The following is a 26,040-nucleotide window of genomic DNA, read 5'->3' as shown; positions in this document are numbered from 1 at the left end:
GTGAAGGGAGTGGCTTTTCTAGGTATGAACTGCTATGGAAGATGGTTGGCAGGTGTCAGCAGTGTGGGAGTGCAGTACCGGCATTGATTTTTGATGCCACAATGATATTGCAGCTCCATAAGTTAACCCCAATACAGCATTTGCTGTCAAGACTGTGAAGCACTTAATGTGCAATGAGTTAAGTGTACCAAGCTTCTTGTTACATTTGCAAAGTGTTATACTTGTACAGTTTCAAGGTGAATGTTTTTTTTTCCAGCTTTGAGTTTTGAGGCAGTCCAGTTAAGGGGAACTGGAAAGGTCATCAGATGACTTAGTTTATTTATTTTATTTTATTTATTTATTTAATATTTGTTTACCGGGAAAGTCCAACTTGGAACAAAGCCAATTTTCAGCGGAGGCCTGGGGAGAAAAGCTCCAGATGCATGTATTTGCAATGCGGGAGGAAACTGGAGTAGCCGGAGAAAACCCACACGAATGCAGCGAGGACATGCAGACTCCGCACAGAAGGCACTCCAGCTGAGAATCGAACCAGAGAACCTATTGCTGTGAGGCGACAATGCTACCGCTGCACCACCGCACCATCCAATAGTTAAGATTCTGATGGCTGCAGCCATCAGATGATGAGTCCTGAAGACTATTGTACATTTTTATTTAGTTTGGAAACTTCCTGAGGCTAACATCTACTGCTGTTTCTGAGGATTAACCTAGCATTTTAAACAGCTGTTATCAGTACATTTCCTTTTTCTAGTTTCTGAATCTGAGGCATTCAAAATGGCTTTGCCTGTAAAGTCTGCCAAATTTCAAATGAAAACCTAGCACACTGAAAGCTGTGGGTAGGATCCTCTCTGCACTGGACATATGCCTGAGGGATAAGATGTTTTAAGAGCAGTGTGGTATCAAGCTTCATTGCTCTATGACCCTGTCTATCATATGCCTGAGGGATAAGATGTTTCAAGAGCAGTGTGGTTCATAGGTTCATAGGTTCATACTAGGCTATCTGCCCTAGGGCATTTATAAGCCTAGCCAGAATGTGTTTGGCTTTCGCCACCCATTTTAAATTTATTTTGCTATACCCTTTTTCGAGGTTAGTATACTGTGCCTCTGTCTAACAGTGACACAGAAGTGATACCCCAGGGTAAACCTACGATCTCCCATCCACTCATCAAGATTCCTCTTGAAGAGAGTCAATGAGGGACTCTGCCTAACCTGGACTGGGATTTTATTCCAGAGTGAAGGGAGCCTCTGGGTTATGAATCTGTCCCTCCAGCATGTCCTATTTATTTCAGTGCTGAGGTTCAAGTCTCTCGAGCGTGTAGCTCGATGGGATTTGGGTTTTCTGAGGTGCAGCATGTCCATTAATTCCGGGTTGGACATGGCTTTATAAGTCAGGCACAGATCGCCTCTGAACAGGCGGTATGCCACTGAGTAGAGCTGGAGTTTCTTTAATCGGGCAGCATATGGCATCTGTTTGAGCCCTTTGATCCTCTTGGTGACGTACTTTTGGGGTCTTTCCAGTTGCTGCAGGTGTCTGGTAAGGTACATCCCAAAAGGGGCATTGTACTCAATTATGGGCCTAATGAGGGATGAGTAAAGAGGCACGATGACTTCCCCTGATCTAGATGTGAATCCCTTCATGATTAGGTGGGCTATATAAAATGTTTTTCTAACCACTTTGGCCACGTGGTTGTCAAATGAGAGATTGCTATCAACTTGGGTCTGGCACCAGTTGTCTGTTTCTATGAGGCCCTTTTGGAGGATGCTTGTGTCGGCTGGAGAGTCGATTATGGCGCCCAGTTTGCAGTCATCTGCGAACTTGGTCAGCCACAGTCCTTCCGTGTTGGCCTGTACCTCCGAGAAATATATACCGAAAAAGAGAGGTCCCAGGATTGAGCCTTGTGGGACACCACATGTAACTGGTTTGGAGTCTGACATGGCTCCAGCAATTCTAACCATGTGGGTTCTGTCCTTGAGCCAGTTTGCAATCCATCTAGTGACATAGGGGTTTATATTTAAGCTGGTGAGCTTATCTATAATGCCTGAGTGGGGTATTGTATCGAAGGCTTTTGCGAGGTCCAGGTAGGCTGTGTGGACCACCTTCCCCTCGTCAATGGCCTTGGTGACTGTTTCAAAGAGATCTGCCCTTAACAAAGCCGAACTGGGTAGGATCCAGTGTCTGTAGGTCCCCAATATCTTTATTTATGAGGTCCATGATGATCCTTTCCATAGCTTTGCAGACCAAGCTAGTCAGGCTTATGGGGCGATAGTTTCCAGGATCCGTTGAGGCACCACCTTTATGGAGAGGGACCACTGTTGCTGTACGCCACTCTTTGGGCACATATCCTGTAGTAAGGCTGAGATTGAACAGTAGTTTTATGTTTGGGTTTAGCTCTTCTTGGAGTTCATGTAGGACACAGCCTGGGACACCGTCTGGTTCCATTGATGCTGTGTTTTTTGCTTTGGAGAGGGCAGCTCTTACCTGAGCATCTGAGATGTCAGGGGGACAGCACTCTGCTGGGATAGATATTTGCCCTTTTGGTGGGGGGGGGGAGAAGTTTGCGCTGAACCTGTCAACTAGGATGTTGGCAATGTCTGTGGGTTCAGTGTATTTTTTGTCATTTTGGACTAATTCTGAGCATATCTGGGAATTACCACCCAGGTTCCTAACATAACTAAAGAAAGCCTTGTGATTATCCTTAGTGTCCTGTGCAATTTTTCTCTCGAAGCTGGCCTTAGACAATTTTATGAGTGCCCGTAGTTTTTTGCTAATACTGATCAGTGATGCCTTCCGTTTTTGGATTTTGCTCTATCATTTAGTAGCTTCCTCCTTCTATTGTATAGTTTGTTTATGGCTGGGGTCCACCAGACAGGGCGTCTGCCTTTGGAGGATTGGGTCTTGGTTTTATTTGGGATCGCATGATCCATGCATTCCTGAAGGTGTTCATAGAATGCGTTTATAAAGGATTCTGCGGTCTGGGCCATATTTTCCACAGGCCCGGGGGCTTTGAAGGATTGCACCTCAGTTTTGAGGAGTGTGAAATTTGCTTTAGAGAAGTTTTTCACTGTGGTTTTCTGGGCAGGGGGTGGGGTCGGGATGTGAATATCCAGTGAGATTAGTTTATGGTCTGATCTTACCAGTGAGAGATACACTTCTGGTCTGGAGTCTGGTCTAGAGTCCCCATGTTGGTGATGATCAGGTCCAGTATGTTTTCCCCTCTTGTGTGAGTGGTAACAAGTTGTTCCATAGCATTTGAGTTTATAAATTCTAGGAACCTTTGGGCTAGGGTGTTGGAGCTAGAGTAATGCTCCCAGTCTATGTTTGGGTAGTTGAAGTCGCCCAATATAATGGTGTTTGGAGAGACCTTCATATTTTCCAGTGTTCTCAGAAAGGCTGAGTGGGGTTCCTGGGTTTGGGAGGGTGGTCTGTAGCAGGCTATAAACTGGAAGGCAGTTTTACCCACTGTTAGTTGCACATGGATAGTCTCTGATGCTTCGTGCTTTGCCACCAACCTGGAGGCGTGGGTATCTTTGATGAATATCGATACTCCCCCTCCTTTTGTGGTTCGGTCCAAGTTTTGGGGCCGAAAAGCATGGTATGAGGTATAACCTGGTAGTGCTGGGGTGCTCTCAGGAGCCCTGAACCAGGTTTCTGTTACTGCACAGATATCGATGTTCTCCATGCTAAGGAGAGTTTCGAGTGTGTGCATCTTGAGGTTTAGACTTCTGGCGTTGAGTAGCATTACTCTTAGTTTCTTATCCCTTGTGATACCTATGGAGGTGGATTTGTCTTTTGAGCCTTGCCTAAAAAAGGCACTATGGGGGTAGCAAGAGCCTTTGCCAATATCCGAAAGCCCAGGGGTGACAGGTGCAAGCCGTCCCTAGCGAAGCATCGTGGCTTGTTGAGCATATCATCCCAAGCTGACAGGCATTGGATCCCCTTTGAATTACCCCAGTACTTAAGCCAATTGTTGAAATTGATCATCTTGTCTTCATATTGTGGCATCATTCTTGGTGAGGGTAAGATGCTATTCAAGGTCAGGGTCATACCGGCCTGGGCTACATGCTCAGAGAGCTCCTTTATGTCTCTTTTCATGTAGTCCAGGGAGGTACGTTTCAGGTCATTCACACCAGCATGGACAATAACTGAGTCATATTTGTACTTGCCTCGGAGTGACCTGAGTACTTGTGTTATGTGGCGGATCCTAGCACCCGACAGGCTGCTCACCATGATCCTCTCCTTGTTCAGCCTGGTGAGTGGGATGTCAGTGTGCCTGACGATAGAGTCACCTATTACAGTGTATCAGGTGTGTTGTTTAGTCTTAAGGGCTGTGACTGTTCGGCACACTGGCTTTGTGAGATATGTGTTGCACGTGTTTTGTTTTGGGGTAGCGGTTGCTTGGGTGTCTGCTTTGGAGGTCTCTGCTGCTTAGGCAGATCTTTATTTAGAGCCTCCGAGTATGTTTTTGTGTGATTATGTGTTTGGTTTGCTGTCGTGGTAGGTCTATGTGAGACTGGAATTGTAGTGAGTGTGGTTTCCTTCTCCTCCTGACTGGTTATGCCAGTACTGAGTTGAGAGAGCTTAGCCTCCAGTTTGGCTATATGGTTGCATCTCTCACATGTGTTGGAATTTGTTGGGAGGAGGAGAGGGTTGTCTGTGTACATGAGGCAGTTGTAACATTGCCTCAAGATTCCCAGATTCACCAGCTGGTCCGGAGAGGAGATTGACAACTGACCTTTGGACATGCTAGAATAATATTGGGAATTCCTTAATAATTGAAAACCAGGGCCAGTGGGGAGTGAGGGTGTAGTGCTTTTAATTTTTAGTGCTGACTTATATAATTGCTTTAGCGAGCAAGTGCCAGGTAACTTAAGTGCAATGTGTTACAGGTAACTTAAATGCAAAAACGACAAACAGTAACTTTCTTTCAAGTGAAACAAGGAAATAAGTACAGTAAGCAATGCAGATATCACTAGTGATCCACAGAAGCACTGAGAAGCCGCGTATTTGGTGGAATTAGCGTTCCAGGGAAATAACAAGCAAACAAACAACAAGCATATAAACAAAGCTAGATTCAGCAGGCCTGGATCTAGTCTATGCTACAGCAAACAAGGTGTACCAATTTAAGTAAGATACAGTTCAAATATTTAGGCACTATAAACCTTTAACCAGAAATTCCCAGCTCAGAAGGGCAGAGTCCAGCCTCTTCTCCCACAAGAGTGCAGACCACGAACCTTCTTAATGTAAAATAACTGGCCTGAAGCCCAAGTGCTTAAACCAGAACTAATACACTTTAAGAATAACAGACACTGGTATCAAGCTTCATTGCTCTATGACCCTGTCTATCATATGCCTGAGGGATAAGATGTTTCAAGAGCAGTGTGGTATCAAGCTTCATTGCTCTATGACCCTGTCTATCATATGCCTGAGGGATAAGATGTTTCAAGAGCAGTGTGGTATCAAGCTTCATTGCTCTATGACCCTGTCTATCATATGCCTGAGGGATAAGATGTTTCAAGAGCAGTGTGGTATCAAGCTTCATTGCTCTATGACCCTGTCTATCATATGCCTGAGGGATAAGATGTTTCAAGAGCAGTGTGGCATCAAACTTCATTGCTCTATGACCCTGTCCATATGTCTTTGAACACTATCCCAATCATGAGACCAATTTGCCTGGGGGAGGTTACAACACAGATGTATATTTTGGACTGGACCATTTTCTGTACCTCAGTTTTTCTGGGTGCATAATTTCTCTCCAGAGTTACTGCTTCTATTTTCTTTTGCGTTTGGGAGAGTGTCTTTGGAGGACTCCACTGAGTACTCATTGTCCAACATAGTAGCATGATCACAGCATTTGCTGTAATTGCTATATTAGATAATAACATTGCATTGTAATGGGTGCAGGGTGTATGTCTGCCAATTTGAACAGGCTGGGTAAAAAAACAAAAACAGACGTTCATGGCCTTACTTAGAGAGATAGATATTCAGGTGAATTTGACAAATGAGTTGTATGGAGGGAATGCTATTTCTAATACATATTGCAAGGTATCCAATCCATTTGTATGGTAGTCATTCTAATCAATACACATGTCTGGCATCATGACGTCATGTTAACTGATGATGTTGATATAAATATAATAGAAAATGGCCTCTTTATTTACACAACTTCCCTAATTAGATCTTGCTAAGTAAGTAATCTGAATACCACAGTGTGTCATTTGATTTATGGACTCTCTGGATAAAGTCAAATGCTCCTCCTTAATCTTAGCTGATAACAGGAACACTGACCTCTGCCTGCAGATGGTTTGTAATGGGTCCAGACTTCCTAGGTACAATGGCTACAAAGGCCTTCCAGGATATGTGTAGATAGCTGGAGTGATTGACTATCCATTTACTTACAAATGCACACACGTTGCCTCTGAATTCTAGATTAACTTATTTTTCCCCTTGACTCAACTTCTGCTTATAGTAACAGACATCTTTAAGAATGGTCTTCATTTTGCATATCACACAGTTGTATCTATACAGTTAGTCATAGCCCACTTTGGGATATAGCTTCACTTTGCAGAGCATCTGTAGTTTCATTAAGGCATAAAGGCATATCCATTAAATTCAATAAGAGACTTTCACTTGAACTCAAAACCTAGAGGTCTTTATTGATGCAGATAGAGGGGCAGTGACATCAGCACAGATTGCTGAACTTCTAGGTTCAAGTCTGTGTTAAAGCCAACACTTTACTTTCATTTTTCTTTATGTAAATAATGCTTTCGTATAGACTTTCAACTGCCAGCTGAGGTGTGTGTGTGTGTGTGTGTGTGTGTGTGTGTGTGTATTTGTCTAATTGTTATGCCTGCAGTTTGCATTGACCATGCAAAACTGATAATATAGCCATGCAGCACAGTCTTCTGACTCAACATTAACATGAAAGAAAACAGAAAGGAAAGGGATATAGTTGAATAACTAGAAAATAAAATAAATAAGCAAAATGCTATCTCTAAGGAGGAAATGCACCCCAAAACACAAAACAACTGGTACACTTTATCTGAGTCATATATCACAAAGATGCCCCAACAGACCGAAGATTATCTCGAGTGTGCATATCCTCCCTGAAGTATGCATCATGAGTACAGATGTAGTCTAGTCTCAAAGGCATTTATGAGGCCACAGTTAAATTGGGGCCAAGACAGGTGTCTAGAGGGCCTTGTCATATACTTAGTTCTGTCAGAATGTTTCTTGTTTCAACAGTGCAAACAATAACTTATAGTATGAAATCTCCATAAAGTTTGCATTAAGAGTCTTAAATAATACACTTTATACTCCACATAAAATAGCTAGAATCACAAAAAAATAAATAAATAAACAAAAGCAACTGTAATAGCTGAAGATATAAAGAAAAGGCAGATGCAGATTGTAACATATTTTTGTTAAATGCATACATCTTGGAAGTTTTTTAGGAAGAAATTCAAACATTTGCATAAACATTATGGACAGACAATTTTAATCTTACAAAAATATGATTTTCTATAATACTCAAATACCAGAAGGTGTAATAATTACTGCTTTTGGATAGTTTTAGGTATAGCAAGAAAAATAATAAGAAACTGGTTAAAAGAAACAGAACCTAAACTTACAAAATTACAATTGCTCCTTCAAGAAGTCTGTGATAAAAAAATGGCAATAACAAATTGGCAAAACAAATAATAATAATAAAAATCAAATTCTGGCCCAAATTAACAACATTTTTTTCAAATATATAACAATGGTGCCACATCAAATGAATGAATGAAGGAAGGGTTTTTATCCTTTATACAGAATATTATATTAGTGGAGAGTATGGGTCCATTCAAGTGCTTGAATGCTGAAGTGTTTGAGTGCTTGAATGGCTGACTGTAGTGTTTGAAAATTAACGTTTTGAACTTTGCTACTGTTTTTGTGCATAAGATTACGGTACTGTGGGGCTTGGGAATATACCCTTTCCCTACTGATGTGCAATCTTAAAGCTGGTATTTATAATTGGCAGAGGGTGTGGGAGGTGCACTCTATAAAAACAAGTGTATTCTGTTATACCTGCTTTTGAATAGGAATGTTTTTTACTTCATTCAAAAGCTGTATTAAAAGTACTGCAAAAAGCAAAGCTGGGAGATTTATTGTCTCTCTTGTGTTTAACAGGCAAAAAGTACTACCATTTAGTGGACTATGTATGCTCCCAGGGATGGGCAACATTTTTCTAAGTGCAGTTTGACATTTTGCAAGGCACTTTATAATGACAGTAAAGCAAAATACAGCATTTTAAAATGATTCCCAAATCATCACTATTCTTCTCATAAAACAGCATGTAGTGGTTATATTAAAAGTATTGTATGAGCATAAAGTCATGCCATTATATTTATTTTCTTTGCTGCATTTGTAGAATATACAGTGAAAGTAGCACTGCTTTGTGTAATGCATCTTAATGCTCATGGGTATGGCAGACATTTTATTTACATATTTATTAGTTTTTTTTTTATGAGGATATATACAGCCAGTTCTATTTACAGCAGTGTGAACATACAGAAAGTAGCTTCTACAGCAAATTATCTGTTATAGACACATTTGAGTTCAACACTGATGCATAACATTTATAATCTGTTATTTTTGACCCAACAATTCTATGAGTTCCAGAAATGGACATATATAACACATTTCTATTCACTTTGGGAAGGGTGAAAAGTATTATAGAATACGTAATGAAATTAATATTTAGTACATGTAGAAGGATAGTTTATAATGGAAGTAAAGGTATTAGATGTAGAGGACAGTGGTAGAATGTGTTACCGAGAGATAAGGAAGTGAGATTATCTTACCAGTAACATGGTACTGAAGGAGAAATTGTTCGGTAGACTACAAATAAAGGCAGCGTACCTCTCACCTGTCCCTGATTTTCAGGGATGTTACTGATTTTGACTCAAATTTTAGCCCTGTCCCTCTTAATCCCTCCTAAAACTGGTGACTTCTGGAGGAAAGTTGGTGAATTACACTTATTGAATGACAATAATTAAGAGTTGTAGACTTCTTTTACTTCACAAAATGTACATTAACTCATAAGTGTTTCATCCTTCAGCTGGAATATTAACTCAAAGTTCTGGATACAGTACTTGTGACATCCTTTGCATGAGATCTTTTAGGTGGCTGATAACTCTGGTAAATGTAAAAGTTCCATTGGCATTTATTAAAAAGAGTAGGGGTCCATTACTTACATGTTCCGTATCCCAGGGATTTGGGCAGAGTTCATATACTTAAATCACATCAGGGCCCATGGTTTAACTCCTCTAATGGATAAAGGAGGGACTGAGATTGATGGTTGGCATAAAATTTAAGGTGTTCACCTCTATTTCTCCTTTTGATATGTAAATTTTTGCAGATAGAAGAGGCTGTTTGCAATGGTCATTCTAAGAATTGGCTGTTACTCATGGTAAAAAGGTAACAGAAATATTAAATGTCAAATCATTTTATTATACAAATAGATTATTCATTATATAAATAATACAAAATCTGTTATTTAAACTACAAGACTTGTTAAATAAGAAATTACTCATTTCAAACATATTACTTACATTATTTATAATATTATATTAATCTTCATGCACTATTTTATTAACATCACACTTTATTTTTACACATGCTAACATACATTACTTCCCTAGCTTTAGACTAAGCATATGTATTAAATCTCCATGAATCTATTATATGTATTTAAAAAACAAAAAGCACAATTATATATATATTACACTATCTAATTACTAATGGTTCACATGGTTAAGATGTATAGTATGAATATTTTATAGCTATGTTAAAGAATTTAGGTTCCAGTAAAACTATTTGTTTTTTTTAACATTGTTAATATTATCAGTTGTAATGACTTAGCCCTTTCAGTGTTGCTGACAGCTATTGGTCATGTGGCTCATACAACTAAAAGGATGAAACTCATGTCATTTGACTTACCAAGTATATAATTACAGACTTTTTATTGAGATGTCCTTATGTTAAATGCAATAATAACCTATATAAAGGTATTGCTTTGACATAGCTTAACTGAGCTAGTGTTTAATTTGTTCTGTGATATTGTTTTATCTACTGAAATACAGATGTATTTTGAGACTCACTAACAAGTGAATAGAAAACTGAAATTGTAAATGAATTATAAATATATGTTGCATCAGTAAACTTGTTTTATGGATGGGAAAAAAATGTGAAAAAGATAAAATCCATTTGATGTTATAAATACAATAGCTGATTGAATATATTAGAGGAAGAAACTACTATATAATACTATATGTATATAATATATAATACTATATAATAATGACTGAAATATGAAACATTCAATCTGCAAGAATGTATCAGGAAAAACATATTTATATATGTTTTAACATTGTCACTTGAATATATTCAATACTTTTGTATAGAAGGAAATATTTTTTGACAAGATTATTACTAATGTTAAACTGTTTTGTCACAATTATAAAAACAAAACAGAGATAATTAATTGTACCTAAATAACCTGGGGGAGAGGGGGAATATACAAATTATCTTGAAACCTGATTTAACTAACAACTTCAAGCTTCATACAAAAGTACTTGACCATCTTTATTATGAATCAAAAACAACTATATTGCATTGAATATCATGTAAACTACTACATGGTTTTGAAATAACACTGACTGTTACATTTGAAATTCTACCCTTTGAACACAGAGTGGAAACAAACTTATATTTAAATTTAAAGCATTATTAATATGTTAAATATGTTACAAAGAATTAGATATGTAGAAACCAATACTTTCATACATATTATTATATAGTTATCAGTTAACTGATTATATTATTCTTTCAAACTATGTAAATAATATTCTATTGATTTTTGAGGTTAAAGAGAGTTTAATCTAAACACTATTCACAAGGTTAGAAGGTTTGCTTGAGTAGTATTACTAGCCAGGCAAAGAGGTATATTACTTCATAGTGATAGGGAATGTATTATAGGAGTTGAAATACTAAGTTTACTAATTCATTTGTTTTTTTCTATAATGGTTTTGTGTCTACAGGTAAAATACTCAATACATATATGAACAATATGAAATCAAAACATTTTTATAAAACAAAACCAAGGGTTAAAATTATTTCCATATACTGTCATACAAAACAAACAAAGTAAAATATGAAATGTTTATCCATAAATATTAATGGTCTGAACAATAGCAATAAGAGGAGGAGTGTATTCAAATACTTAAGTTTACATAAACCACAAATAGTATTCCTACAAGAGACTCATTTGTTAGATATAGATATAAACATTATAAATATTAATAACTACACTGTGCTATCAAGCTCTCAATATAAACAAAAGAAAAGAGGGGTAGCCATATTAATTCGTAATGAAATCATATCTCCCAAAATAATTAACACCTATCATGATACATCAGGTATGCTTTCTCTAGTGTCTATGGAATTGAAAAGAAAAGTTTATACTTTAATAAATTTATACTGGATACCAGGGCTTGGATTAGGAACAGTTAAACATCATTTTGAAGAAATAATTAATTTAACTAAAGGTAGCCTGATAATAGCAGGAGATTTTAATTGTATAACGAATGATAAAGACACTGACTCAAAAACCATAAGAAGAAAACTACCTATATCAAAGGCACTTTTAAAATTCACAGACACAATGTGCTTAAAAGCTATAAATGATTTTGCTGACCCGGACTCATTAATTTATTCCTTTTCCTTTCATAGGCATAAAACTAACTCTAGGATAGACAGGATATATATAAATATATATATATATATATATATATATATATATATATATATATATATATGTATATATATAAATATATTTATATATATATATATATATAAATATATATATATATATATATATATATATATATATAAAATGATTTAATAACAAAAATAAAGTTAAATAATAAATTGTCCACTATCTGATCATAATACACTAGTTTTTGAGATAGAAGTTTAAGCACATAGCTACAAATCCTGTCACAAGAATACCTTCTTACATCACAAAATTAACAGGCTTTAAAGAATTCTATGAAAAAGAAATTAAAGCTTTTCTTGAATTAAACATAACAGAGGGCATCTCAGAAATATATATTTGGGGCTTATTAAAACATATATATATATTTATATATAGGAGAGTATTATCTTGGTACATTAATAAAAGGAAAGCCTGGAATAAAGATATGTTAAAATTACAAGAGAAAGCCGATAAATTGAAGTTGGTAGTTCACAAAGGAAATATAGATTCAGCTCAAGAATTACTAAAAACTAACAATAAATATGCAGAAATATTACATCATAAGATTATGATTAAATTGGAAAAGATAAAACTGAACTCTTTGTCCACAAATCCAAAGCATCAAAAACAATTAGCAAGTAAAACAAAAAAAAAAATCAAATCCAAACAAATCAAAGAAATATATATACCTAATACTAAGAAAAAAGTAACAGACTTAAATAGTATCCTGGAAGCATTTTGACAACAATATAACTCTGATAATTCTTTAAATTCTCAAGAAATATCTACCAAAGAGATGAAAACTTACCTTGAAAATAAAATTCTTACTAGATTAACGCAAGTACAAATAGACACTATAAATAAGTCAATTACAGTGACGGAACTAAAAATCACAAATTAAAAAAATGAAACTAAATAAAGAACCTAGCCCAGATAATATATTACCTGAAATGTATAAATTAATACCTAACCAGTCTATAACCTTACTTTTAAAAGTATATAATATAGTTAAACAAGAGATAAATATCCCACCCTCTTAGAAATATTCATTGATATCCCCAATCATTAAATCAGGTAAAGATGTAAAGCAATGCTCATCATATAGACCAATATCATTATTGAATATTGATTACAAAATGTTTATGGCAATATACGCAGACAGAATCTAACACTTTTTCCTCATGTTAATCCATGAAGACTAGACAGGTTTTATTAAGGGAAGAAATATCTATGATAATCTTAAAATAATTTTATCACTCATAGATTATACTAAACATATAAATCTTGATTTAAACATATTTCCCTAGATATTAACAAAGCTTTTGATTCAGTTAACTGGAATTTTCTAACATTAGTTTTAAATACAAATAATTTCTCCATAAATTGCAATACTCTCATTCAAACATTATGTAAAGAATCTATAGTATATGTTAAATTAGGATCATATAGGTCAGGTCCTATACAAGTTAAAAAGGGAACTAAACAGGGTTACCCTTTATCACCACTGCTATTGGCATTAATAATAGAATCCTTTGCAAATCAAATTAGATCAAATAATAACATTAAAGGAATACACATTAACAAAACATTAAATCTTAAATACAACTCTTTGCTGATGACATACTTCTAACCCTATCAGACACTAACAAATCTCTGCAAGCATTATTCAATGATATAAAAAATTCAAAATGTCTCAAACTTACACTTTAATGAAAACAAAACAAAAATCTTACCATGCAATACCAAAAAGAAATATATAAGCAAATAATATTGCAAATATATAGCAGTAGATGACAAAATACTGTAGCTAGGTATAGATTTACTTGACTTAACAGATTCACTTATATTCAATTAAAAAAACTAGATAAAATAGAGCAAACAATATCTAACTGGAACAAATACATGTTTACAATGGGAGACAGATTATATCTTATTAAATCAATCATATTTCCCAAAATACTATACATAATACAAAGCTTCTCAATGCCACCTCCCAAGTATGTCATCCAAAGATTTAATAAAATAATATTAAATTTCTTATGGTTTCCAAATAAACCCCAAATTGCCTTAAATAAACATTTACCAAATTGGGAAGAAGGAGGAATTAATTTACTAGACATTGAGACATACATTTTATTATCTGTTGTCAAAAATATAACCTTATGGTTAAATAGTCACTACATCCCTATTTGGAAACAAATACATGAACAGATTTATATAGAACTTAATCAAAACCATATACAGGATTATTTAACTATCATACCTTCACCCCGTATCTGGTTATTAAAAGATCACCTAGTAGGAAAAAATAAAAACAATAAATTACCATCAAAATTTATAAATACTACCCTAAAAACATTTAAAACATATATAAATAAAGTCCCAAAATATTAATTCTTGTTTTTTTCTGATTCTACCAATAGCCTTTACACCTGCTATCCTTGATACATTCCAAACACAAAAAATAAATACATTAAAGAAAAGTTCAATAAACTATTGGTATCAACTAGTAGAACAAGAGAAATTATTAACTAATGATCAAATAATTATCAAGTATAATATAAATAATGATTCATGGTTACTCCTGCAAAATCTAAGACAAAATCTATAAATAAAACTGAACAAATGTAAACAACAGTTGGACAAAATGTTCCTAAATTCATTGATTATTTTATTATAATCACAAATCAACCTTATCAAGGAAAAGGCTACCTATCTAATATTTATAAACTTATTAAGAAAACAAAAATCTATTATCCAGACTCATACTGGAATTATTACTTACAGATAACCACCCTCCTAATGAAGAAGAGAAAAATATTATTTTAAGATCCTCAAAGCAAACAACATTATCAATATATTGGCAAATATTTACTTGGAGATATTTAAACAGAAGTTTTTATACACCACATAAATTCACCAAAATATTTGCTAGTGAGGATCAATGTTGGAGATGTCAAATCAAGATAAGAGCTGACTGGCATCATATTTTCTATGAATGCAAGTGTCTTACTTTGTATTGGGGAAATATCAATCAGTTTCTACAAATTGCTTTTAATGATAATTCTAAATTAAGAAAGTCAATGATTCTGTTCAACTTTCCCAGATTGTGTGCCAAAAAAAGAATTCAAGATATTATGGTCATTGATGGCAATAGCACCCAAAATGATCACCATTCACTGGAAAAGTACGACTTCTCCCACATTTAAGGAATTTAGAAACTTGTCTTTAGCAGTTGGACATATGGAAATATCTACACTGAAGAACAGAACAACCAGACCTACATCACTCTATAACTCTTGGATGAAAATATTAGCAATATTTGAGAAAATGGACAAAGATGTATGAAATCTTTTTGTTCTTTACAATGTATTTAAATATATTCATAGCTTTTGCTTGTATATACACTAATGTATATAGTTAATATTAGGAGATTATAGGTTGTAAAATTGCATATATGTTTTCTTTTCTTTCATTTTGAATTTATGTAATGTTTGATGAATTATCATAATCAAAAATAAAAAAAAAAACTATAGTAAAAAAAAGGAGCAATGCAAGATATGAAATATTCCAAGTTAAGAGTGGAGATGAACAAAGAATAGCATATTCTTACTACATAAAAAGTCTCACCCTGGTGATAAACATGAGCAAGACCACATTTATTTAAGTTATTGTTTAAGTAATGCTTTAAAGCCTGAGAGTTTTTTTCAGTTAGTTTTATTTTGGCAGGGATGGTAGTTCAGAGCCTAGAGATGTATAGGAGTACAGTGAGTCCCCTGATTATTATTTGACATTTTTGTTATTAATAAGAAAATTTTACCAGAATGGTGGTGCCTTGTAGGGTAGTACAGCAGAAGGATACTTCTTAGTACTGGGAATTTGTTGGGAGTTTGAATACGTCTGTGTGCACTAATTAAATGGGAGTATGTTAAGTACTTGGTCATTTCAAGCCAATTTAGTTGTTTTTTTAAGGCATGGCAATGGTGAGTTATAAGAAAAAGGTTAATAGTAAATGAAAGTATTTTACTATCACAGGAGGCTATTTTTTTCTGTAGTATTAAAGTCTGTTAGGCTGGGAGACATATAAAGAGATATTTCAGTGGGCAGACTGATGCTAGTGTTTTTCTTGCAGTTTCAGTGAGATATTCATTGCCTCTATAAAGGAAGACTAGCTTCTGATATGTCTTTTTAATGGTTTACAGTTTATTTTGGTCAAATTTAAGTTTATCATCTATTGCAAAGCCTATTAGTTTAATATGGGTTACTGTTTAGAATCTTGTGTTGTTGGCTGATGTCATTGCAGTGAATGTTTTTGATTATGGAAGATTTTGTGAGTGAAAAGCATTAAAGTTTTTTGGGGGGAATTAAGGAGCAGGTTTATAATTTTTGGCTAAGTTTCAACAGAGAAAAATGATATTTTTGTGATTTCCTGGATTTTGGCTATTGTTTGGATTGCATATATTCTAGCTGAACCATCAGCATATTGAACTATGCTAACAAGGTATGCAGCAGAATGAAGCTTTTTTATAAATATGTTGGGCCTAGTTTGGAGCCATTGTGGTTGAAAGGATGACTAATTATGCTGCCATTTAACTGTTTGCTGCCTTCTAGATAGACAAGTAAGGAACCATAATAGGGAGGGTTGTGAGATCCCGACTGAAGAGACTTGCATGAGTAGTTGCTGGCGTCATAGTATCAAAATACTTAGATGGATCTATGAACATGGTGGAAATGAGTTGGCTGTTATTCCTATGTTAGTTTTTAGTATTAGTGAAATTTAGGATAGTGGTAGTTACGCTGAGCTAGGGTCTAAAGTCTTGTTGTGTTTCTGAGTGAAGGTTATTTGAGTTTAGATATCACATAATCTGTGCAGTAATGTACTTCTCTAGAATTTTTGATAGGGGAGAAAATTGCACGATGACTGTAATTATTAAACTCTGTATATGTGCCTCCTTCATGTAATGCTGTAATATGTTTCTATCCATATGTACTTTTTCAGTTATGTACCTGTTTATCAACATGGACAGATGGAGGACGATGGCTTTTGCAGCCATTTTTATGTAGTCAGAGGGAGTTGGTCTACAGTTCAGGATGTGTTTTTTTAGTTTGAGAATGAGTTTTCATATGGTGGAGGTATGTACTGGGTTAAAATCAAATAGTTGTGAGTGGTTGTGGCTGGATGAGGTATAGAGAGGGAGGTATTATTGTTCAAAAGAGATAGTACTGACTGTGTAAAGTAGGAGCTGAATTGTGTGAGGATAGTGTCAGTAATATTGTTGGTTGTTGGGGAGGGAGTGGTGATTTTGCCAGGGAGAACAGTTTATTTAGGGATGACAAGAAAAGTTTGTTGCTTTGATGTTTATATTTTAAGTTTGTGTAGTATGTTTTCTTGTGCTGATTACGTTAGTATTTTGTGAAGTTTCTATGGTATTTAAAAAGCTGGAAAGTGTATTGTATTCTGTGTGTATGCCGTTCTTCACAGCTTTTATTACTTTGTAGCATTTTTTTTGTTTGTTTGTTTGTTTGTTTGTTAGTTATGGCATGGGACTTCATTTCATTCTACTGTTATATACTAGACAAGATTATTAAGGGTATTTAGGAAAATGCCACTGAAGTATGTTACAGCAGCTTCAAAGATCTTAATATTTTCTAGTTATATTGCATCAGTGTTTCAATAAGGGTGTCTTTGTTGTGGTTACATGTGTATCATGTCTGACTGAAAATTGTTTGTCTAGACTATGAAAACATCCGATAGCATAAGTCAGTATATAGGCACTTCTACTGTGGCATCCACTGTTTGTTAGTTTGTTGAGTTTATTAGTAAGACTGTTGTCTAGTGTTGAATGTCTGGCTGAGATTTCAAAGAACTCTACTAGTAGAGGTGATTAGCCATGTAAAGTCATGTTAGTTTGTAGACTCTGTAGGGAAAGCAGTATTTAAGAGTTGCCAGTTTATGTTTACATCTCCTGGTATTATAGTTTTGTGATTTATATAACGGACTATCCAGTATATGCAATTGACAGCCAGTATATATATATATATATATATATATATATATATATATATATATATATATATATATATATATATATGTGTGTGTGTATGTATGGATGTTGCACCTACTATCTTCCTGTTGTTGATTTTAGGGAGTGATATCAGGAGTTCCAAATTGATAGATTTAGATATTTTTCAGTTTAGTTTAGCCAAGTAATTTGGGATTCTAATACCATGATGGGACTGGACCTCATTCCTATGTCGGGGTTAATTAAAGTTGAAATTAGTATTGTTTCAGTCTTGATGTTAGCCAAAAGTGCATTTCACAGCACCCACAGTGTGTCCAGAATTCAGTCTTTCTGCAATTCATAAATTCAAGTAAAGATCCTTTGTTATTACACCCTTTGCTCCTTGTACTATTGGAACTGTCTGGGTATCTTTCTTCAGATCCCTTTCACTTTACCAAATTTACACATGAGCAAAACTTAAAAGAATGACATGATAACAATAAATGCTTAGCAGGACAAACTTTCACAAAATTGAACTTCATGTCACTGAAACAAACACGTTCAATCCAACAGTGTTGCACATGTATAAACACTCCAGATAAATACATGTCTGTCCCTTTAAACATACCTATCATTTCCACAACTACTACATTATACATGCAGCACTTTTTGCCTGACAGTTCTTTAACTGAAATAAGAAATGTACTCTACTATTTACCGTGCTGCGGTGGTGGTGCTGCGGTAGCATTGTCGCCTCACAGTAAGACGTTGTCCTGTTCGATTCTCAGCTAGAGCGTCTTCTGTATGGAAACATGCATGAATGGGCGTACCTTCGTTGAAGGTCGTGCATCAGGGCTGGCAATTCAGCACGTAAAAATGTACTGCCAATCATTAGTGGACCGGAGTTCCGCTGTGGCGACCCCTAACCGGGAAAAGCCGAAAGACACAAACAAACTGTACTATTTACCTTGAATACACTTACTTTTAAGTTTTTGCAGGAGGGCAATCCCGACACTCTCTGCAAATTACATATACCAACTCCAAGATTGCAGTACAGTGTAGAAAAGAGTGAATATTTTGATCCCCACTGTATTGCAATCTCCTTTCAAACATTTCCTGTTATAAAAAAATAAAGTGCAGTTAGTGCTTCTTTGATATGCAGTTTGATTTTGTGAACATTCATCCTTCTAAATGTCCGTTGTTATCATCTCGTTCTTTTCAGTTTTGGTCATGTGTAAATTCAGTAAAGTGATAGGGACCTCTCATTTCCACACTGCTCTCATTTCTGCCTGCAAATTGATATTGTATGACTTTGTGTCGATCTGTACGTGAGATACTGTAATCACTAGGTGCAGTAGTTTCAGTGATTGGTGTTACTTTTGTCATTTTTATGGACTACTATATCTGGGTTTCTCACGTCTGTGTTTTGAGCTGTTGGCAATGGGTGAATCCATGTGATGTACACTTCATCATTCTCCATAATGAGTTGTGGTTCATATTCCCAGTGCTTCTTAGCTACTTTACTGTAGTGTTTGCACAATTCCCATTGTAACAATCTTGCTGCATTATTGTACTTTCAGTGCACAGGGCCTCTGCCATTAGTGTATGCCATCCAGCAACAAGGTCTGTGACTGTTTCCAATTATTTTTTATACAATCTACATTTATTTGTTTCTCCCAAATGTTCAATGGACTTTACAAAGCAATGGGTACATAGTCCACTCTCCTGGGCTACCATTATTAACCTTTTATCCTTTGGTTTCAACTCTGTGTGAAATCCTAATCAACATGAGGTTGTTGCAGGAGATACATATATTTGCCACTATATTTATGGGGTTTCCACATTTCATTCCTTCTTATCTGAACCTTCTCCTTATATTCTTTCTTTTGTTTTTTGGTACATTCACGTATTGTCTGCTTTTAGTTTCATTTCCATTCCCACTTACCACCTAAATGCTTCTGCTAAACTAAACAAAGAGGTCATAGACTCCCTCTTATGCTGTAAAACTGTCACTATGTTTGGATCTGATGAGGTCAGCAGATATGTATGGAGACCAATGATTGCAGATCTACACAATTAATCAATTCTGGGGAGCCCCGTACCTTCTTCACAGCATGGAATATATAATCTTGGAATACACTGATTTTTATGTCTCACTGAATAAGCATGAACCATTTTTCTTGCTTTTCTGTCCAAATGATACAATAACTTTTGAGGTCAGTCATTCACACCAATACTATAAGTTAAAACAGGAAGTGCAATTGGTTTATAGCTTTGACTTTATTCTTAGTTGTCAAGGCTGTTTTAAATATTACTTTTAGTCTTCCAAGGTATACCTCAGTAAGTTTTATTCACATCATTTCATGTTTTTTTACCAGTCCTTCATAAGTTTTATATTTCTCTGTGTATCTCAATACCCAATTAACACAGACAAAACTGCCTGGCCTCCTATGAAGGCTCACAGATGGACAAACAAATGGTTACTGACAGTATATAAGTAGTTTGAGTGATGACAGTGATATTGTAAGTTGTATATAAAATATTACAACATCAGTATTTACTGTTTATTACTTACAAGACACAGTTTAAGATATAAAATCTACTGATCATTGCCACTTTAAAGATGTGTTTGTGCTGAATATTGTGATTTGTATTTCATTAATAACCCTTATGGCTATAGAGATATAAACATGTTTGAAAAATAAGACCATAACTTCATTTGTCAAAAAGCTCAGGGTGAAACTACTGGATGTTAAGATACAAACCTAACAGAATTACATTGAAGTGAATAAGCTAAAGTGAAAATCATCTGTGCTATGCTGCTTTTCCAAAATGTCTAGCTTTAGAGCTTACTACTAGCTCATTCTTAATATCACCGAGATGTTTGAAAAATCTTCATTTTACCCATCTTTCAGTTTCAGCAATATAAACATCATTACATTTGCATAATGAAACATATACCACATCCTCTGATATACAAATAAAATGTTGACATATTTCATACACTTACCCACTTAGAGCACAGATTGTACATTTTTGCACATGCTTACATATTTCATAACACTGGCATATAAACATTCCTGATTTGCCTCTTCTTTCCTTTATTCTTAGTTGAAAAGTATTATGTACTAACCCATTTGCCCTCTTAAAAATCTAGGCTACAAAGGTAAAATCTTAAAATCTTTGTAAATTCTTTACTTTATCTAATTGCAGTAATCCTACTAAAGTATTGTTAATAAGTATTGAATTGGTTAGTCGATATACATAGCTTAAGAACTTCCAACTAAATAAATACATAAGCAACTGGATAATCAGACTTATTTCATCTGAAGTTAATTCTTTTCTCTTTTCTTCTTTGATTAGTGAACATTCAAATACTGTCTGTCTACTAGACTCTTTACATGCTTCAATTCTTAAAACAAACCTTCATTACTCATCATACGGGAACACTGATTCAGGAATATGACTTATATTTACTGAAGAAGTACCCGCTGAAGTGGTTATGTCATAGTTTATTCAATACATTATAGGTACATAGGTTCATATAAGTGTTTACTAGGCTAATGCCCTCAAAAGCCTTTTTAAGCCCAGCCATGTATCTCAAATCTCTGAGAAGTTCTGGTACCCTTGATAAGTGTAAGCAGGGGCTTAGGAGGTGAAACATTTGCAAACGGTTCTGGGAGATGAACCAATTACAAGCTGCCTATGTACATTAGATACATGGGTGCCAAACCAGGGATGAATTTCCTGTTCCCCATCTAATTTTCCAAGTTACACTTGAACTGGGTTAAGGAGGAACTCTGTTTCACATGGATGGGGAGACTGTTCCAGAGAAAGGGTAACTGCATTGATTTCTCAGTTGACTATGATTCTCCAAATCCTTTGCTCTTGTAAGGTACTTTTACATTTCTCTTCAAATTAAACTTATATTTTTCTATTTTTGAAAATGCATATTCAGCAGAAATCAGAGAATACCTTTTGGGCACTAATGTTACCACTGCTGACAGGTCACAAACAAATTCACATCAGTTGTACACTATATAGCAATGGCAACTGAAAAATAAACAGCAGCAAGGAAGAAATAATGTCCCTTATTATTTTTCTCATGAACGGTATGGATATTTAATCAGTGCTGTGCTCAAAAGACACTCTGTAATGTGAAAATAAGATTTACTTGTATTATTATTATTGTTATTTTTGTGGAGACCTGTGAATTTGTTACAAAAATAAGAGCTAATGGTAAGTTAATAAAAGAAAGAAAGCTCACTCTCTATCTGTTTTCAGGTATTTTCGATCTGGAGCCCCACCGGTGATCAATCCCCTTCACAGACATTTTCCTAAAGACACATCAATCCCTGGATCCTTTGCAGTAACACTAACATGGACTCTTCCAAACCGGACTACAGGTGTGTTCAATGTCACCAGTCCACTACCAGGAGATTGGTTCCTTGCTGCTCATCTCCCAAAAGATCAAGGGAAAATTTCAGTCAAGGTATGTTTTGAATTTACTCTGCCACATATCCATTGCCCAAACTGAAAAACATAAAAGCTTTCAAATGATTTGATGTGCTTAAAAATGAAGAGGTCAAATGCATAATGATTCATAAGGTTGCAACTTTTGACTGAGGCATTATTTAGCTTCCCAAGCCCCCAAATTGCTTTTTTTACAGAGATCATTATCCAAGATTCACTAGGGAAGCATCTTAGCTTTATGAATTGTGTGTACATTGTGGAAGGTTAGCATGGCTCATAGTGAAAAAGATCTGTTGCGTGTCTTCAGATATGTAGGACATAACTAGGAAAACAAATATAATCAGGACACTTAACATATTCTACTTCTGAATTCATTAATGAATAAAAAAGTATAATTATGCAGTTTTGATAATTGCTTTCTATGCATAAAACATCAGCTAAACAAGTGATTTGGTATATATGGGCTGCTGATAATTTAGCAGACCACTTACTTCTTTGAGTGTTGAAAGTGTTTGCAAAAGTTGACAAATATATAGGGTTCTGAGTGCTAGAGATGTTAAAGCGAGTGTTATTGAATGGTCAATTCTTGAAGCACGAGGTATGGATCAACACCCCCCCGAGCAACTGGATGGTTTGAGAGGGCCTTCTTTGGATACATGAAGAGGTGGTCTTCTCAACACTTCCCAGAAAGCCTTAAAGATGCAAGACCACAGAAAATATGTACACCCAAGATATGCACATATTTACTCCTTTCTCTTTCTTGCATTTGTCTGGTATAACTGATCCTTGTACAGAGCTCAAAACATCCCATTTTTGATACCTACTTTTGCAGAAACAGGTTTCACACACTGAGCATTATTTTAAAGCATTAATTATGGAACTCCCACTGCAAATAAGCAAAGGGGCAATAGAACATTTAGGTGGAAACATAATTGGCCTGAAAGACATTCCATGTATGAATTAGAAAATGGTCTTGTTTTTCTTGGTAGAAGTACGTCCCTAGAACACGACTTAAGCAGTACAGTGAGCATGCACAGACTGCAGGGACATTAACCATACCATATTCAGTGAACATGCACAGACTGCAGGGACATTAACCATACCATATTCAGTGAGCATGCACAGACTGCAGGAACATTAACCATACCATATTCAGTGAGCATGGACAGACTGCAGGAACATTAACCATACCATATTCAGTGAGCATGCACAGACTGCAGGAGCATTAACTATACCATATTCAGTGAGCATGCACAGACTGCAGGGACATTAACCATACCATATTCAGTGAGCATGCACAGACTGCAGGGACATTAACAATACCATATTCAGTGAGCATGTACAGACTGCAGGGACATTAACCATACCATATTCAGTGAGCATGCATGGACTGCAGGGACATTAACCATGCCATATTCAGTGAGCATGCACAGGCTGCAGGGACATTAACCCTACCATATTCAGTGAGCATGCACAGACTGCAGGGACATTAACCATACCATATTCAGTGAGCATGCACAGACTGCAGGGACATTAACCATACCATATTCAGTGAGCATGCACAGACTGCAGGAACATTAACCATGCCATATTCAGTGAGCATGCACAGACTGCAGGGACATTAACCATACCATATTCCCAAGTTCTACGACTGCCCAGAGGTACATCAGATCTGGGCCTTTCCTTTCTTCTGTACTCCTCTTGCAGTGGTTATGTGTAAATAATCTGTGTAAAGACTGCTACTACATTTCTAACAGTGCTTCAAGAATTCAATGGCTTCTTGAAAGTCCAAACTATAAGGACTTATAATGCCAAACTCTTTTCTATGCTCTACAAACTGAGACAGTATGAGCTGCGATGAAGGGACATACCCCGGAATTTGTTAACAATCGTGGAGGTACCACACTAAGCATACGTACTGTAAGTGTGTTAGTGAGCAGCAAATATGCGTGCTGCTCATCGTGCCTGCATGTTTGCAAGCATAATTTTTGTGGCCAGCAATAATGTTTATGGCCATGGAAAGGTGCTTGCTTGCACAAGCATAGAATGTAAACAAAATGGCTTGCTTATAGGCAAATCTAGGATACGAGCACATGCTGTAGTCTGCTGTATTAAGGGCAAGTTCAGTGAAAGAATTCTGATGACATGCTAACAAAGGATATGATAGGGTTATGAGCCTGCAGTGTGACAAAGGGGAGTTAAAATGGGATAAACATGTTAATAAAATGATGAGCTGATATAACAGCAAGGACAGAAGATACATAATGGGATGAATGCACTGACTGCAGTTATTGCATATGAGATGTATATACAGGAAATGTATGTATGCCAAGAGACACCACAGCTATATTTTCCACCTCAACATGCATAAACAAGAACAAATGGAGCTTACATCTTTATGTTATCTACAACAGAAACTGACATGATTTCAAAGAAATATAAGTAGCACCCAAAGGAAAGGGGTTAATCACCAATAAGCATGTAATAGACAAGCAAGTGTTCTGCACTTATGAAAATGCTAAATCATAATATAATAACACACAACATACATAACTGACAAATGACCACACAGATCAGATGACAGTTCATGATTTCAAGTTTTACATTTTTTAATTTGCAAATATCTCAGACATCATTATATTGGGCATGCTCATATGGAATTCCAGGGAACAGTAACATAACAGCAATTCAACAGTACCAACACACAAGAAAGTGTAACACTGGACCAGTCACAATTTTGAATGGTCCAAGTGTATGCCATACAGTAAGAAATGTTTATGAAATCCGTCATCTGCAATTAAGCTGTATAGTGTGATAAAAGCAATAGTCGTAATACATAAATATCTGGATTAAGACATACAATCAATACAGAGCATACTTTTATGGAATAGGTAATGCCTCTGAGCAATGAATGGCATGCTAAACATTTGCATCATGTCATTTCTGAAGACATGCCAGGACAAATACTAGCGAGATGCATGAAAATAATGGATGCCATAGAACTACACATGTTGGTCATGTCATGAAGAAAAACTTTGAAGAGTTTAGAGTATTTTCCTATCATAAGGGGTATGCATGCCCTATCTTTTAGGACAGGCCTGAAAAATGTTGCCCGATGACTGTGCCACAACTATTGTCTGTGTGTAAGCCACTGCTGTCGGAGAGACAGATGTTACCTGATTCAAACTCCTGCCTCTCATATTAGGCTCTCTTCATAGATGCTGTCACAAACAAATGAACTGAATGTGTGCATTACCAAAGAAGTTATGAATATAATATAAACAACTGGATTTAGTCAGAATGCAGGAAAGGAGCTACATATGCTACTATCCACACAGCAGTGAACAGTACAATATCAATGCTTCTTTGACAAGGAAGCTGATTCCATCATGTAGTACACACACTATTCTAGAATTAAACTACATTCTGTCTGTGCAAGTACTCTATACAAGCCAGCACTCATTTCACATGTCACAGGAGCACTCACAGCAAGACGTGCTTCAATTAACCATTTCATTGCCATGCAATCACAACCTGTGATGATATAGCACTGTCCAACATAAAAATAGATAAGAATAACTAGGCACATTTTCCTTAAGGATATGTATCCAAAATCCCAGTCTTTCCTTGTTTGGTGTGCTTCCCCCCATTTCATCATCATCATCATCATCCCTTTCTACTTTGAATTATAGGTTTCTGCTTGTGCTATGTATAGGAGCCTTAACTGTGTAACTGTGAAATACCCCTTCAAATCACATAATCCAAAACTGGCT

The 26,040-nt window shown here is 35.7% G+C and overlaps 1 protein-coding gene across 2 annotated transcripts in view; it reads left to right on the top strand.

Moving 5' to 3' along the window:
- Positions 1 to 26,040, top strand: part of TMEM8B (transmembrane protein 8B) — a 2,953,746-nt gene that overhangs the window by 1,138,333 nt on the left and 1,789,373 nt on the right. For both annotated transcript variants that reach the window (XM_044079042.1, XM_044079038.1), the window contains exon 3: positions 22,079 to 22,286. In XM_044079042.1, the coding sequence (XP_043934977.1) occupies positions 22,079 to 22,286 (208 nt within the window). The remainder of the gene's footprint in view (positions 1 to 22,078; positions 22,287 to 26,040) is intronic.

The sequence above is a fragment of the Protopterus annectens genome, chromosome 1.part1 (genome assembly GCF_019279795.1).
Source record: "Protopterus annectens isolate FY-2018-M chromosome 1.part1, PAN1.0, whole genome shotgun sequence".
Taxonomy (NCBI): domain Eukaryota; kingdom Metazoa; phylum Chordata; order Ceratodontiformes; family Protopteridae; genus Protopterus; species Protopterus annectens.
This window is presented reverse-complemented; position numbering and strand designations above follow the sequence as displayed.